We start from the raw sequence: 14,606 nt of genomic DNA, 5'->3' as shown, positions 1-14,606 counted from the left end.
TAGATTGCACTCTTCATCACAGTCTCTAAGATTTTTCCTACCACTGAAGTCAGACTAACCAGTCTGTAGTTACCAAATTCACTCTTAGAACCACTTATATGCATTGGCAATTTATCAGCAGAAAACCTCATTTCTGAAAAGATACTGACATGTGTGAAATAGTGGATGCAGCCTTATTGCCCTCCTTTGGAGGAAAACAAGGCTGTGGATGCAAAGGGTCTCAGGCTGAGAAAATTTTTTTTTTTTTCCTTTTTTATGGTAGTTGCTACACATAAAGCTTGCATCATTTCACCATTTTAATACTAATACTAGTATAATCATAGAGTAATTTTGCTTCTCCCTCTTCACTACCATTATATAAAAAAATAGAAATTGTATTTTAGGTATAAATTATGCTTACCGTATTCTTCAGGATTTTTTCCAAATGCTTTTATATTTGATCGTAATACTGCATTGCTTAATGTATTGAGATAAGCAGGAAGAGAATGGAAACCTGTATTTTCATACCACACTTTTGCATTAATTTTATTTTCATTTATGTTGTAATGGCGTCCATCTGTGTTAAATGTCCAGCCACCATATCTGCAAGACAGTTTTTTTCATTAATACAATTACAGAAAAATATTAAAGCAAATGAAATTTAAAGCACAAAATAGGGGAAATCAAGCTATCACAGTGTTAATAATGATCATAGAAAAATGTTAAAGTGCTTTTAAGATTCCATCCAAACAGCTGTATATGAGGTGTGGCTATTAAATAACGAGACTGTATAAATAAAATAAATATAATGAAATGTTTCGTACCTTACAGGTTAGTGCCTAAAAAATAATTGCCTTGGGCTTGAATGCACTGTTTCATACATTTCTTCCAAGCACAGAAACATTTCTGGATGTCATCTTCTGTAAGCCTATCTATTATAATTTTTGCATGCACCGACCAAGTAAAAAGAACTTTAATATTTAGTGAGAGAGTACACACAGTTAAATTAAAATTGTAGCCTGACACAAGCACAAACATTCAAGATAAAACATAATTAATTTAGCACAAACACAGAACATAGACATAGTAGCTTTCTGCTTTGTATGTAGACTTTATCAACTGACTGAGCACTGATTTTATCAACTGACTGAGTGGTGGTTTTAAGTATGTGGGTTAACCTTCAAGTAAGTAAGCATGCGAGATCACGGAGAAGGGGTTTGTGGGGGGTGCAGAAGGGTAACGAGGGAGTGGAAAAGAGTGGCCTAGAGAGAGAGGGGGAGGGATGTGCGGAGAGGGAAAAGAAGGGAGAGAGAAGATTGAGATAGGCGAATGGTGATGCCGACCTCTCAAAGTATGAGAGGCTCAACGATGGGATGTATGTAAGTGTGGTCTTTGTTGATTGTAGTTTTAGTGGTGCCATTGGGTGCTGATTCTATTTTAATGGCAGATCTTGAAATTACATGAAAAGCCTATGATTTTAACATAGTTGGGTGTAATTTTGTGTCCCTCCTGCCAACAGTTAAGAGCTAACGTCGAATGGGCAAAGTTGACTGTAGTGATAGTGATGTGGTGGTCCCTAAGACGTACCTCCAAACAATGGATGGCTTCACTGATGTAGCTAGTGTCACAGTCCCAGCAGAGAATGTGGCAAATGTTTCCACTTTACAGGTGGTATCAGTGTTTTTAGAGGGAGTGGGGTATGGTTTGCACTTTTTTGCCAAGTGTTTGTACAGTGCAGATGTTGTAGCTCTAAGATTCTGGAAATGCCCTATGATAATCTAAAGTAAAATGGAATGTGGAAGTTGATAGTAGTCGGATGAGGAATTTCCAGTGTTGTGAAACCATGACATGTGCAGTTCCCAGTAATTGAGGGTCCATTCAGGGTAGCTGCATTTGCTGAGGTTTTGCATAGGGTAGGGTCAAATCTGACCTCACCAAATGTGGCTACTCCAAACAGACCCTCAATTACTGGGAACTGCACACATCACGGCTTCACAACACTGGAAATTCCTCATCCGACGACCATCAACCCAACACAGCCAGTTTCACAAACATTATCCGCATTCCATTTTATCCTACATTATTGCAGGGCATTTCCAGAATCTTATGGAGCTACAACATCTGCATTGTACAAACACCTGGCAAAAACTGCAATCCATATACTTCCCTCTAAAAACACCGATACCACCTCTGAAGTGGAGTGGGATCATTTACCGCATTTCCTGCCTGGACTGTGATGCTAGTTACATTGCCAAAGCCATTCGTCATTTGGAGAACCATCTTAGGGACCACCAAATCATTATCACTAGAGCCGACTTTGGCCATTCGGCATTAGTTGTGCACTGTTGGCAGGAGAGACATGAAATTATACCCAATGATGCTAAAATCATAGGCTTTTCATATAATTTCATGATCTGCCGTTGGTTAGAATCAGCACACATTGGCACCACTAAAACTACAATCAATAGAGACCACAATTGCATACACCCCATCTTTGGGTCTCTCATACTTCGAGAGGTTGGCAGTTTCCGTCACCATTCGGCTATCTCTACTCTCTCCCTCCCCTCCCTTCAACCCTCTAGGCTGCTCTTTTCAACTTCCTCATCACCATTCTGCACACACCCCCACAAACCCCCTCCTCAGTGACCTCGCATGCTTATGTACTTGAAGATCAACCCACACACCTAAAACAACTGCCTTCCAGTGCTCAGTCAGTTGATAAAGGCTACATACAGTAGCTAAAAGCTACTACTTCTGTCCTATGTTTTTGCTGAATTAATTATGTTTTATTTTGAATGTTTGTGCCTAGTATCAGTCTACAATTTTAGTTTAACTGTGTGTACTCTCTTACTAAATATTAAAGTTCTTTTCACTTGGTCGAGGCATGCAAGAAATTATAATATGTTATCCAACCCCTGACCTCATAGGGTTCTTCAGTCGTCTTCTGTAAGCCTTTTTAACACTTTGGTCATTATTTTCTGAATGTTTTCAATGGGCTGAAATGAAAATTTCCTTTGTTGTCAATGAACTAAAAATGGGTTCCCATAAGTACACTCTTTAGTTTAGGGAAGAGAAAGAAGTCACAAGGGAGCTAAGGTCTAGCAAGTAGGGCATATTCACACACAGAGATTGTTTTTTTTTGGGCAGAAACTGGAGAACAGAGAGCACGTTGTGTGCTGGAGCAATGTCTTGATGGAGCATTCAACCATTCTTCCACAATTCAGGTCTTATCCTTCAAATTTAGATGTTATCAGTCTGGAGCAGAAGTCGAGAACAATATATTGATTGACAGGTAGGCATGGCATGGACGTGCTGATTGGTGTGTGAACACAACACACGATAACATCGGTTTAGTATCACTTAAGTAGCACTCAGAAGCACTAATGGTCACTTGCGCTTATCGCACATGCCCTAATGAACACTTTCCATAATGATGAAAAAAGGTCAGGTTACCTCCACTTGAATCCCATGGGAGCTTAAATCCCTCACAAAATTGAGGGGTTACCTAACCTTTTTCTTTAGAATCATGGGTGGACTAGCACATAAATTATTTATTAACAAAATATTAATTTTTTATTACTGAACTTTTATTTTTAAAGACACTGATGCGGATACACACATATCAAATGTCAATCAACACCTCAATAGCTATTCACTATATATATATATATATTATAATTATTGGCCATATGGTGCAAGAAAGACTCAGGATTATGCTGCACCAGCCAAAAAAAAAAAAAAAATTTCTGAATTACCCTGAGAGAGAGAGAGAGAGAGAGAGAGAGAGAGAGAGAGAGAGAGAGAGAGAGAGAGAGAAGTAGAAGGGAATCACCAAAAAAAGAGAAGAATTATGATATCCAGCTCAGGACCCTGGGTGTGCCAAGCCCATACTCACCACATGTGAGCCCCTGGGGTAATATATATATATATATAAAGAATCTTTCTTTCTTTTCCTATTATTTCTTAACCTAACATTTAAGGTTAGGTCACGAAATATAAGGAAACCTCTTCCATTATTTCCTAACTTACCATTTAAAGTCAGGCTACAAAATATAATGAAAAGTAAAGAAACCTTTTCCTTTTTTCGTAACCAAACCTAATTCAACAATATAGTAAAAACACTCGAACTTCAAAAATCTCCTTTTAATAATGAGATAAAAACATAATGAAGAACAAAAAAATGAACGGAACGAAACTTTTATTATTTTAGTTTTCATCAAAAAATCAATCAATGTTTTATTTTCCTTACAAATTTCTTCCATCTTTCAAAGATTCACTGCTACTATTACCGGTTTACTGTTCATCACAAAGCTATTATGCACCGTTCTTTACTCATAAATACAAATTATAATGCCAACCAATGACTACACAGTAGCTTGTTGTCAGTTGCACCCACCCCCAATCATTTCATCATTTGCCATGCCTACCTGTCAATCAATACATCCTTCTCAATTTTGGCTCCAGACTGATAACACCTACTGTCTGTTTACCGAGCAAGCAGCGCTACAGTCCGGTGTCGGGAAACTAATTTTCTGCATAAGTTATCTGACATTTTCTCATCGTTCTCTTGTTGGCTTTCTTTACCTTAGCTGGATTTACTCAAAGAGGTAACTACCATCAAGGGTAAAGGGAAGGGTTTTTGCTTTCGTAAAGGTGACTACGGTGGTCTGAGACAGTATTTAAATTCTATATGGTGGGATCAACTGATGATGTTACCAACAGCAAATTCAAAATGGGATGCATTCAAAGAATTAATCTTGGAAGCTACTAGGCTTTTCATACCAACTAAGAAATGTTGTTCAAGATTTAGGCCTAAATAGATGTCAGATGAACTAATTAGACATATGGCAGAGAAGAAAAATGCATGGGATACATAAAAATTAACAGGTGACACAGAAGCCTATGATAGTTATAAGCCGGTCTGTAACCAAGTCACAAAGGAGGTTAGGCAGGCAAAGGCAGATTATGAGAAATCCTTGGCAAAGGATGCAAAGAAAAACAGCAAAGAGTTCTTTACTTATGTAAACTCTAGAAGGAAGAGGATGAATAAGATTGGTCCCCTTGATATCGATGGTTCAACTGTTGATGATCCTGCTCAGGTAGCTAACAAACTTAATGAATATTTTGCATCTACATTCACACATGAGGAGTTATTCAGGGTGCTTAATGATTTTGTAATAACTGAGAGCAAAGTGGAGGAGAAATTGATGAATTTAAACATAAGAAAGGCACCTGCAGTGGATGGAACCTATCCAGTTATATTAAAGGAGGCAGAAATGGAAATAAGCAAACCCTTAGCCATAATTATGAGAGCTTCCTTGGACTCAGGGGAGGTACCCATGGACTGAAGATGTGCAAATGTGACCTCAATATACAAAGGAGGATCAAAGTGAGACACAGGTAATTACAGACCTGTTTGTTTAACTTCTGTTCCAGGGAAATTCATGGAGGCACTGGTTAAAGAAGCACTGCAGGATCATCTAGACAAGACTTCAGTTATAGCTCGGAAACAGCATGGGTTTGTTAAGGGGAAGTCTTGTCTGACCAATTTTATTGGATACTATGATGTAGTCACAAAGGAACTGGATGCAAAGAATAATTTTGATATCATATATTTGGATCTTAGAAAGGCTTTTGATACTATTGCACATGGAAGACTGCTGCACAAATTGGAGCAGTGTGGCATTGGAGGCAAATTGCTGCTATGGATAAAGGGATGGTTGAGTGGGAGAAGACAGAGAGTGGCAATCAATGGACACTGCTCTTCGTGGACTAATCTTATTAGTGGAGTCCCTCAGGGTTCAGTGTTGGGTCCATTGTTGTTTTCTGTATTTATTAATGATATTGATGATGGTATATCAGGCTTAATGTCCAAGTTTTCAGACATATGAAGGTGGGCAGGATTGTTAATGACACTAATGACAATACGTGCTGCAACAGGATCTAGAAAAGTTGAGCAGATGGGCTGAGAGGTGGCAACTGAAGTTTAATATTGACAAATGTAAAGCACTGCATATGGGAAGCAGTAACCCCAGAGTAATGTATAAACTGTGTGGTACTACACTGACAGTAGCACAGAGTGAAAAAGACCTGAGGGTAATTGTGCAGGCAGATCTGAAGTTTTCTGAGCAGTGCAGATGCTATTCTATCTAAACTTATCATAAAAAAACATTAGTTTGAGTTACGTCACACATTGAACAAGGTGACACATTCTTACAAGTGATATTAAGAGTAGGTGATCTAAATATTAATTCAGATCTCCTACTCAAAACGTATAGGGCAATGTTGAGAAAAAGCCATGAGTTAGGATTCAAATTGAATATGTCTACAAATCTACCCAGACCCAATAAGAGGGAGTACGTGATGCAAGACTTGTACATCAATTTGGCCTTGGAGAAATTGTGCAAAACTCATGGATTAGAATTTTTTCCCCATGGTCTGTGCTTGTCAACAGGAGAGACTGCTTTTATAGGGATGGGATAAACTTCAACAGAAGGGGGATGACAATAATATTTGCTGATGCTATCAAGACAGTATTATGTGGGTTGGAAAACTGCTAGCCTGGGAGATACACAGACTAATAATTTAAAAACAGCTGTAGGTTGAGGTTAAGTGATTCTTACACTGCTTCTATTGGAACATGCATCAACCTGAAAAGTAAGGTGTTGGGGATTTCAAGGCATGCTGAGGCTCCAAACACATGGGGTATGTTTGGGTTACTAAGAGTAAAAATAATTGCAAGTATACTTGCATGTGCACTAATGCTAAGGGCATAGTAAATAAATCAGATGAATTTGAAGCAATGATTAAGTAATCATATTGTAGGGATAATATCGGAGACATAGCATCACTCAGGCATAACAGATGCAGATTTGGCAAGTACAATATGTGCAGAAAGCAGACAGGAGAGAGAGAGAGAGAGAGAGAGAGAGAGAGAGAGAGAGAGAGAGAGAGAGAGAGAGAGAGGGGAGGGTGGAGTGATTAGGATGAGTATAATGAATCAATGTATAGATAAAACAGAGGAGGCCAATATATCAGACTGTCCTGTAATGGGAGATTTTAACCTTTAAGATATTTACTGGAACGTATGGGTTGGTTACTCATGCAGCATGACTTTGGATTTATTGGATGAATGTTTTCGATATGAGTGTTAGAGAGACAACAAGTGAAACCAATATTCTTCATTTGATTATTAGCAGCTACTATTTCTCCATTAAGAATCCGCAGATAAATGACCCACTAGGTTGCAGTGATCACAGTGCATTGATGTGGAAGTTACTTAAAGATATAACTATTGTTAAGGGCAAAGGTAAGGGTTTTTGCTTTCATAAAGGTAACTAAAAAATGTCACTGACAATTTTTAAAATCTATTTCAATGGATCCAACTGATAATGTTACCAGCAGTGAATGCTAACTGAGAAGCATTCAGGATAGCAATCTCAGATGCTAGTAGGAGAGGCACTTCCGTAGCCAGGTGGGGAGGAGCAGCAGTGTGTAGCACACGCTTCTTGATTAGACCGGGGTTCGAGCCCATGCCCACCAAATACAGAGGATATGGAAAGGTCAGGGAATGACCACCGCATATCTCCGGAGCAATATGGCCTTAGTTGCTAATGCTCCTAAAAACCAAATAACAAACAACAACAAACAGCTAGTAGGAGTTTTATGCCAATTAACAGACACTGTTTAAGGCTTAGATCTAAATGATTGTCTGATGATCTGATGAGACTTGTGACAGAGAAAACATAATTGGATAAATACAAATTATCTATTAGTTGACACAGAAGCCTACAGTAGATAGAAACTAGTCTGCAATAAAGTCACAAAGGAGGTTAGCAAAGCTAAGGCAGATTAGAAGTCTCCGACAAAGATGCTTTTACTTATGTAAATACAAGAAAAAAGAGATGAATCACATTTATCTGATGGTTATGAATGGATTAACAAATGATGATCCTGCTCAACTTGCTTTGAATCTACATTCACAAGAGGAATTTTTGTAAGGATAGAGGTGCAAGGATTATATCAAATTCTGACAAGGAGATACATAATTTTGTGATAACTGAGAGGAGAGTGGAAAATAGTTGAAGCTAAACATAAAAAAGGCATCTTGTGGATGCTATATATTCATATATTGAGGTAGGGAACAAAAGAGGTAAGCAACTTGAGCCATAATTATGAGAGCATTTAGTGGAGATTTAGTAGCGGTCTCTATGGACTGAAGATGTGCAAATGTATTCCCAATTCACCAAGAGGGATGAAAGGTTGATGTAGTAACTATAGAGCTGTTAGCTTGACTTTTATTCCAAGGAAAATAATGGAGTCACTGCATTAAAGATGTAATATAGGACCATCTAGATAGGAATGCAGGTATATTGCAGTTGTAGCATGGGTTCGTTAATGGGTGATCTAGTCTGACCAATTTTATTAGATACTATGATACAGTAACAAAGGCCCTGGATTCAAAAAAATAATTTGGACATCATATACTTAACTTTCAGAAAAGCATTTGATACTGCTCCACATAAAAGACTGCCACAAATATTGGAACAATGTGGCATTGGGGGAAATTTACTGCTATAGATAAAGAAATGGTTGAGTAGGAGAGGACAAAAGAGTGTTTATAGTATTAGTGGATGCAAGAAAGCAATGCTTATATAACATAAGAAAACAAAAAAAAAAAAAAAAAACCTCTTCCCACAACATACATCCATTCCTTCTAGTTTATTAAGTTCTTCATCGAATTTATTCAAACTATCCACTTTCACAACAACAGATGGAAGTAGTTTGTTCCAACAATCAACAACCTATTGGCTGAATGTAAACTTCTGCATATCATTCTTTCTCAGTTTGAATTTATGCTCATTCATGTGTATAGTCTGAGCATAGGAAGAATCCCATCACCAATATCATTGCCCTTCTCTGCACCCATTCAAGCAATTCTACATCTTTCCTTAAAATGAGGCCTTTAGACCTGTAATAGCAGTAGCATTCACAATTGATGCAAAAAAACAAGCTGTATGTAGTACTCAAGATGTGACTTAACCATTGCCTTATAGAATGGGATTCTTACCTCCTAATCCCTGCTAAAAAAATCTTCTATATCTTTGACAAAATCCTATGAGCTCTCCTGGCAGCCTGTCTGCATTGTTCAAAAAATTTCATATCTAACTGCACAATTACTCCCAGGTCTTTTTCATTTTCCACTATTCTGGGTGAATCACCTTATAATCACAGAGAAATTGCCTGATCACTAGAAGTCTTGGCACTTAAGACCCATATAAGTGATCCAGCCACATCTTGAGTACTGCATACTGTTCTGGAAGCCACATTTTAAGAAGGATGTGGCTCTGCAAGTGCAGATGTGGCTGGATCACTCTGCACCCACAGAGATGGCTCTGTGGGTGCAGAGAAGAGCAACAAGAGCAGTGAGGGAACAAAAGGAATGCTTACCAAGAAAGGCATAACCTCTTCAAACTGCACAGACTGGAGACTAGGCTGCTGCTTGAAGATCTGACCAAGAGGTTTAAGGCTTTGAATGGATTGAGTAAACTCAGTGCTAATGGCACCTTTCCTTTGCTCAGATTACACACATGAGGAATGGGGGATAAATTCAAATTAGGGAGGATAGTTGCACGATAGATGTGTGAAAGCTTACCTTCAGCCAGAAAGTGGTTGAATGTTGGAACAAACTCCCATCTGGTGTTGTGGAGATAATAATTTGGATAAATTTTGGGAAGAACTAGATAAACTCTTAGGAGATGGACAGGTGGAATGGGAAGTAATTGGTTTTTTTTTTTGGCTGACGTATAATCTTCCTTTCTTACGTCATTTACCACCACCACTACTACTACTACTATTAATAATAATAATAATAATAATATCTTTTTCTGTAGATATTTCTGTAGGCACCATTCTTGTGAATAAGCATCTGTAATTCCACCTTTTTGACAAATCAGTTTGGTTCTAAAGTTACTAAACTAACTGCTCTTTTTTTTCTTCATTTATGCCTTCTGCCTCTTTCTTTAGAATGGTCTTCCTTTTACACTTCCTTGAAAATTATAAATAATGTTGTTTCCAGGGTCAAAAGTTGATGATCTTGTAGGGCAGATATCATCTTTGAAGGGAACAAAAGGTGATATTGTTGTACAAGTTGGCACTAATGACCTTAACAGTAAGAGATCTGCAGATTTACTTAATAAGTACAGGTCAATGTTGAAAAAAAGTCGTGAATTAGGGTTAAATTTGAAAGTGTTCACAATTCTGCCCAGACACAATAGGATGGAGTATATCATGACAGGATTGTCAATCAGTTTGACCCTGGAGAAATTCTACAAGGCTAACGGGGTAGAATTTTTTTTCAGCGTGGTCTGTGCTTGCTAACAGGAGAGACTGCTTCTACAGAGATGGGATACACTTAAATAGAAAGAGTGCAAGAATATTTGCTGATGCTATAGAGTCAGTGTTAGGTGGGTCGGAAAACTGCTAGCTTGGGAGGATTCACAGACTAAAAGATTAACAGCAGCTGCAGGCAGAGGTGAAAGTGATTCTTGCAATGCTTCTATTAAAATGAGCAGCAGCCTAGAGAGCAAGTTTCCAGGGATTTCAAGAGCTGCTGGGAGTCATCATGGAACAAGTAAATACATGGGCGGTATTAGGGTAACTAAGAGTAAGAACAGGTGCATGTATATCTGCATATACACCAATACTAGAAGTATAGCAAATAAATTTGATGAATTTGAAGTGCTGATCAAGGCATCAAAGGAAGATATTGTTCGGATATCAGAACACAGTGTCACACAGATATAAGAGGTGCAGAATTGGAATTTGGGGAGTACAATGTGTACAGAAAGGATAGACAGGGTAGGAAGGGTGGAGGGGTTATGCTGTAAGTTAAGAAACACATAAAATCTAAGGAAGTGCATCCAGTTGACATGGGTGGAAAGTGCATGTGTGGAGTCAGTTTGGTGTGACATAAGCACTGAGAAAACCACATGACTGTGATGAGAACAACGAACAACTGTACACAGAAATAGCATGGGCCAGTAAATCAGAATATCTTGTAATGGGGGATTTTAACTTTCCAGATATTGACTGGAATTTGTGGGTTGGTCACTCACACGCTAGCAAGATTTTTGTGGATTTATTGGAGGATTGTTTTCTACAGCAACATGTTCGAAGGGCAACCAGAGGAAGTAATACTCTTGATCTGATTATCAGCAGTGATTATTCATGCATTAAGAATTTGCAGATAAAGGAACCACTGGGTGACAGTGATCACAGTGTACTGATGTGGGATTTACTTAAAGATGTAGCTACCATCAAGGTTAAAGAGAAGGGTTTTTGCTTTCGTAAAGGTGACTACATTGGTCTCAGAGATTTTTTTAATTCTATAAAGTGGAATCAACTGATGATGTTACCAATGGTGAATTCTAAATGGGAAGCCTTCAGGGACTTAATCTTGGAGGCTACTAGGCTTTTCATACCAACTAGGTGCCTCTGTAGTCAGGAGGGCAGGAGCAGCAGTGCGTAGCACATACTTCTTGATTAAACCAGGGTTTGAGCCTGTGACCACCAAATACGGAGGATGCGGAAAGGTCAGGGAATGACCACCACATATCCCCGGAGCAATATGGCCTTAGTTACTCATGCTCCTAAAAACCAAATAACAGCAACAACAACAACAACATACCACCTAAGAAATACTGTTCAAGGTTCAGGCCTAAATGGATGTCAGATGAATTAATCAGGCTCGTGGCAGAGGGAAAAAAAAATGTATGGGATGCATATAAAGTATCAGGTGACACAGAAGCCTAAGGCAGATATAAGCTAGTCTGCAATCAAGTCACAAAGGAGGTTAGGCAGGCAAAGGCAGATTACGAGAAATCTTTGGCAAAGGTTACAAAGAAAAACAGCAAAGAGTTCTTTCCTTATATAAACTCTAGAAAGAAGGGGATGAATCAATTGGTCCACTTAACATAGATGGTTTGACTGTTGATGATTCTGCTCAAGTAGCTGATAAACTTAATGAGTATTTTGCATCTACATTCACACATGAGGAGTTATTCAAGGAGGGGAATTCCAGATGTTTATCAAACTCTAACAGAGAGCTAAGTGATTTTGTAATAACTGAGAGCAAAGTGGAGGAGAAATTGTTCAAGTTAAACATAAAAAAGGCACCTGGGGTGGATGGAATCTATCCAGTTATATTGAAGGAGGCAACGAGGGAAGTTAGCAAACATTTAGCTATAATTATGAGAGCATCCTTAGATTCAGGGGAGGTCCCTATTGTCTGAAAATGTGCAAATGTATCCCCGATTGACAAACAGGGTTCAAAGGGTGACAAAAATAATTATAGACCTGCTAGTTTAACTTCTTTTCCAGAGAAAATAATGGAGTCACTGGTTAAAGAGGTGATATAGGATCACCTAGATAAGACTGCAGTAATAGTTCAGACACAGCATGGGTTTGTTAAGGAGAAGTCTTGTGTGACCAATTTGATTGGATAATATGATGTGGTCACAAAGGAACTGGATGCAAAAAATAATTTTGATTTCATATACTTGGATTTCAGGAAAGCTTTTGATACTCTTGCACATGGAAGACAGCTGTACAAATTGGAGCATTATGGAATTAAAGGCAAGTTGCTGCAGTGGATAAAGAGATGGTTGAGTGGGAGGCAGCAGAGAGTGGTAATAAATGGACATTGCTCTATGTGAGCTAATGTTATTAGTAGAATCCCCCAGGATTCGGTGTTGAGCACATTGTTGTTTTATGTATTTATCAATGATATCGATGAAGGTATATCAGGCTTAATGTTCAAGTTTGCAGATGATAGAAAGGTTGACTTTTTTAATGACAGTAACAATAGTATGCTACTGCAACAGGATCTAGAAAAGTTAGGCAGATGAGCTGAGAAGCGCCAAAAGTTTAACATTGACAAATGCAATGTACTGCATATGGGCAGCAGTAACCCAAGAGTAACGTACAAACTGTTTGGTACTACACTCAGGGTGGTGGAGAATGAAAAAGACCTGGGGGTAATTATGCATTCAGATATGAAGTTCTCTGAGCAGTGCAGACAGGCTGCCAAGGAGGTCATGGAGTTTTGTGAATGATATATAGGAATTTTGCTAGCAGACACAAGGAAGTGATTATCCCTTTGCATAAGGCATTGTTCAGGCCACCTTGAGTACTGCATACAGGTCTGGAGGTCTCATTTTAGGAAGGATGTCCATTTGCTAGAATGAGTGCAGAGAAATGCAACATGATTGGTGAGAGGAACAAAGTAGTGCATTTACGAAGAAAGGCTTAAGTTCTGCGAGTTTCAAAATATGGAGACTAGGCACCTGCGAGGTGATCTGATTGAGGTGTATAAGGCCTTGAATGATTTGAGCAGGCTTAATGCTGATAAGATACTTGAGCTTGCTCAGACTAAGAACCTGAGGGGGCATTGATTCAAACTGAGGAAAGACAGTTGTAGAATAGATGTGCGGAAGTTTGCTTTTAGCCAGCAGGTAGATGATTGCTGGAACAGACTTCCATCTGTTGTGGAAGTTGATAGCATAAATAAATTTTAGGCTGAACTGGACAAACATTTGAAGTGACCGGATGGGCGAAATGGGAAGGGTTTTTTTTTTTTTTGGTTTTTTTTGGCTGATGCTGTACAAGCTTGCTTTCTTTCATCATATGCCTCAACTACTGCTAATGCTAATGATGTTACAACAAGTAACTTCTATCTTTTTAGTCCTCCATACAAGCAAGATACTAGGTCTGTATAGGTTTTAAACCTTTTGTGCTTGTTTTACCATAAAAAAAAACAAAAAAAAAACTTTTAAAATAGTAACAGAACCTTAAAAATCTGACAATATGTTAAAATAACAACGTATTTCCTTTGTTTAAAAAAAAAAAAAAAAAAAAAAAGTTTGGATACCTTGACAAAACTTTAAATGTGTTTGTAAAAAAATAACATAATTTGAAAGTCTCATACCTTTTATCAGTGAAGACTAAGTATGAGTTAAGTAAATAGTTGTTGAGATCGACTTCTGTTAGATTGTATATTATATTTCCAGAATATGTCACATTGAAAGGAATATCAACAGCAAGACTAGTTTGGCATTTCAGTTTCTTACAGGTGCAAGTGTTTTCTTTCACTAGAGTTTCAACTACAGCCTGATAATGTGCAATTGTTTCATTACTAATGGAGCATTTTTTTTCAACTCTAAATAAAAGATAAAGAAAATGAAATACATATGAATGATTTTGCAATCTGCAACAGTTTATATAAGTAAAAGTTTGTAGTAAATATTATCATATTCACTTAAAAAATTCTAAGAAGCAACATTTCAAATTTAAAACTTAAGAAGCAACATTTCAAATTTAAAACTTAAGAAGCAACATTTCAAATTTAAAACTTAAGAAGCACCGTTTCAAATTCAAAACTTGAGAAGCAACATTTCAAAACTGCCTATTAGAAGATATATTGACATATACACATTACCTAAAAGAGAAAGTTATAAACCAGCCATTCTGAAAATCACTATATCATTCATAGCACCTTTATACACATACTAGTAACAGCACCCATCTTTTGGTTCTTTCACGACAGTGTGATGTGTTTGAATCCTGGA

General features: G+C 37.9%; 1 protein-coding gene across 5 annotated transcripts in view; it reads right to left on the bottom strand.

Annotated features, from left to right (window-relative positions):
* The window catches only part of LOC150082988 (uncharacterized), a 1,785,507-nt gene that overhangs the window by 300,752 nt on the left and 1,470,149 nt on the right, over positions 1-14,606 (bottom strand). For all 5 annotated transcript variants that reach the window (XM_090377722.1, XM_090377724.1, XM_090377725.1 and 2 more), the window contains 2 exons: positions 13,967-14,197; positions 401-582 (listed from right to left, as the gene is read on the bottom strand). In XM_090377722.1, coding sequence (XP_090233848.1) covers positions 401-582; positions 13,967-14,197 — 413 coding nt within the window. The remainder of the gene's footprint in view (positions 1-400; positions 583-13,966; positions 14,198-14,606) is intronic.

This window comes from Mastigoproctus giganteus, chromosome 7 (genome assembly GCF_048544385.1).
Source record: "Mastigoproctus giganteus isolate SK-2022 chromosome 7, ASM4854438v1, whole genome shotgun sequence".
In the NCBI taxonomy this organism is placed as follows: domain Eukaryota; kingdom Metazoa; phylum Arthropoda; class Arachnida; order Uropygi; family Thelyphonidae; genus Mastigoproctus; species Mastigoproctus giganteus.
The sequence above is the reverse complement of the archived record's forward strand: the minus strand, read 5'-3'. Positions and strand labels throughout refer to the sequence as shown.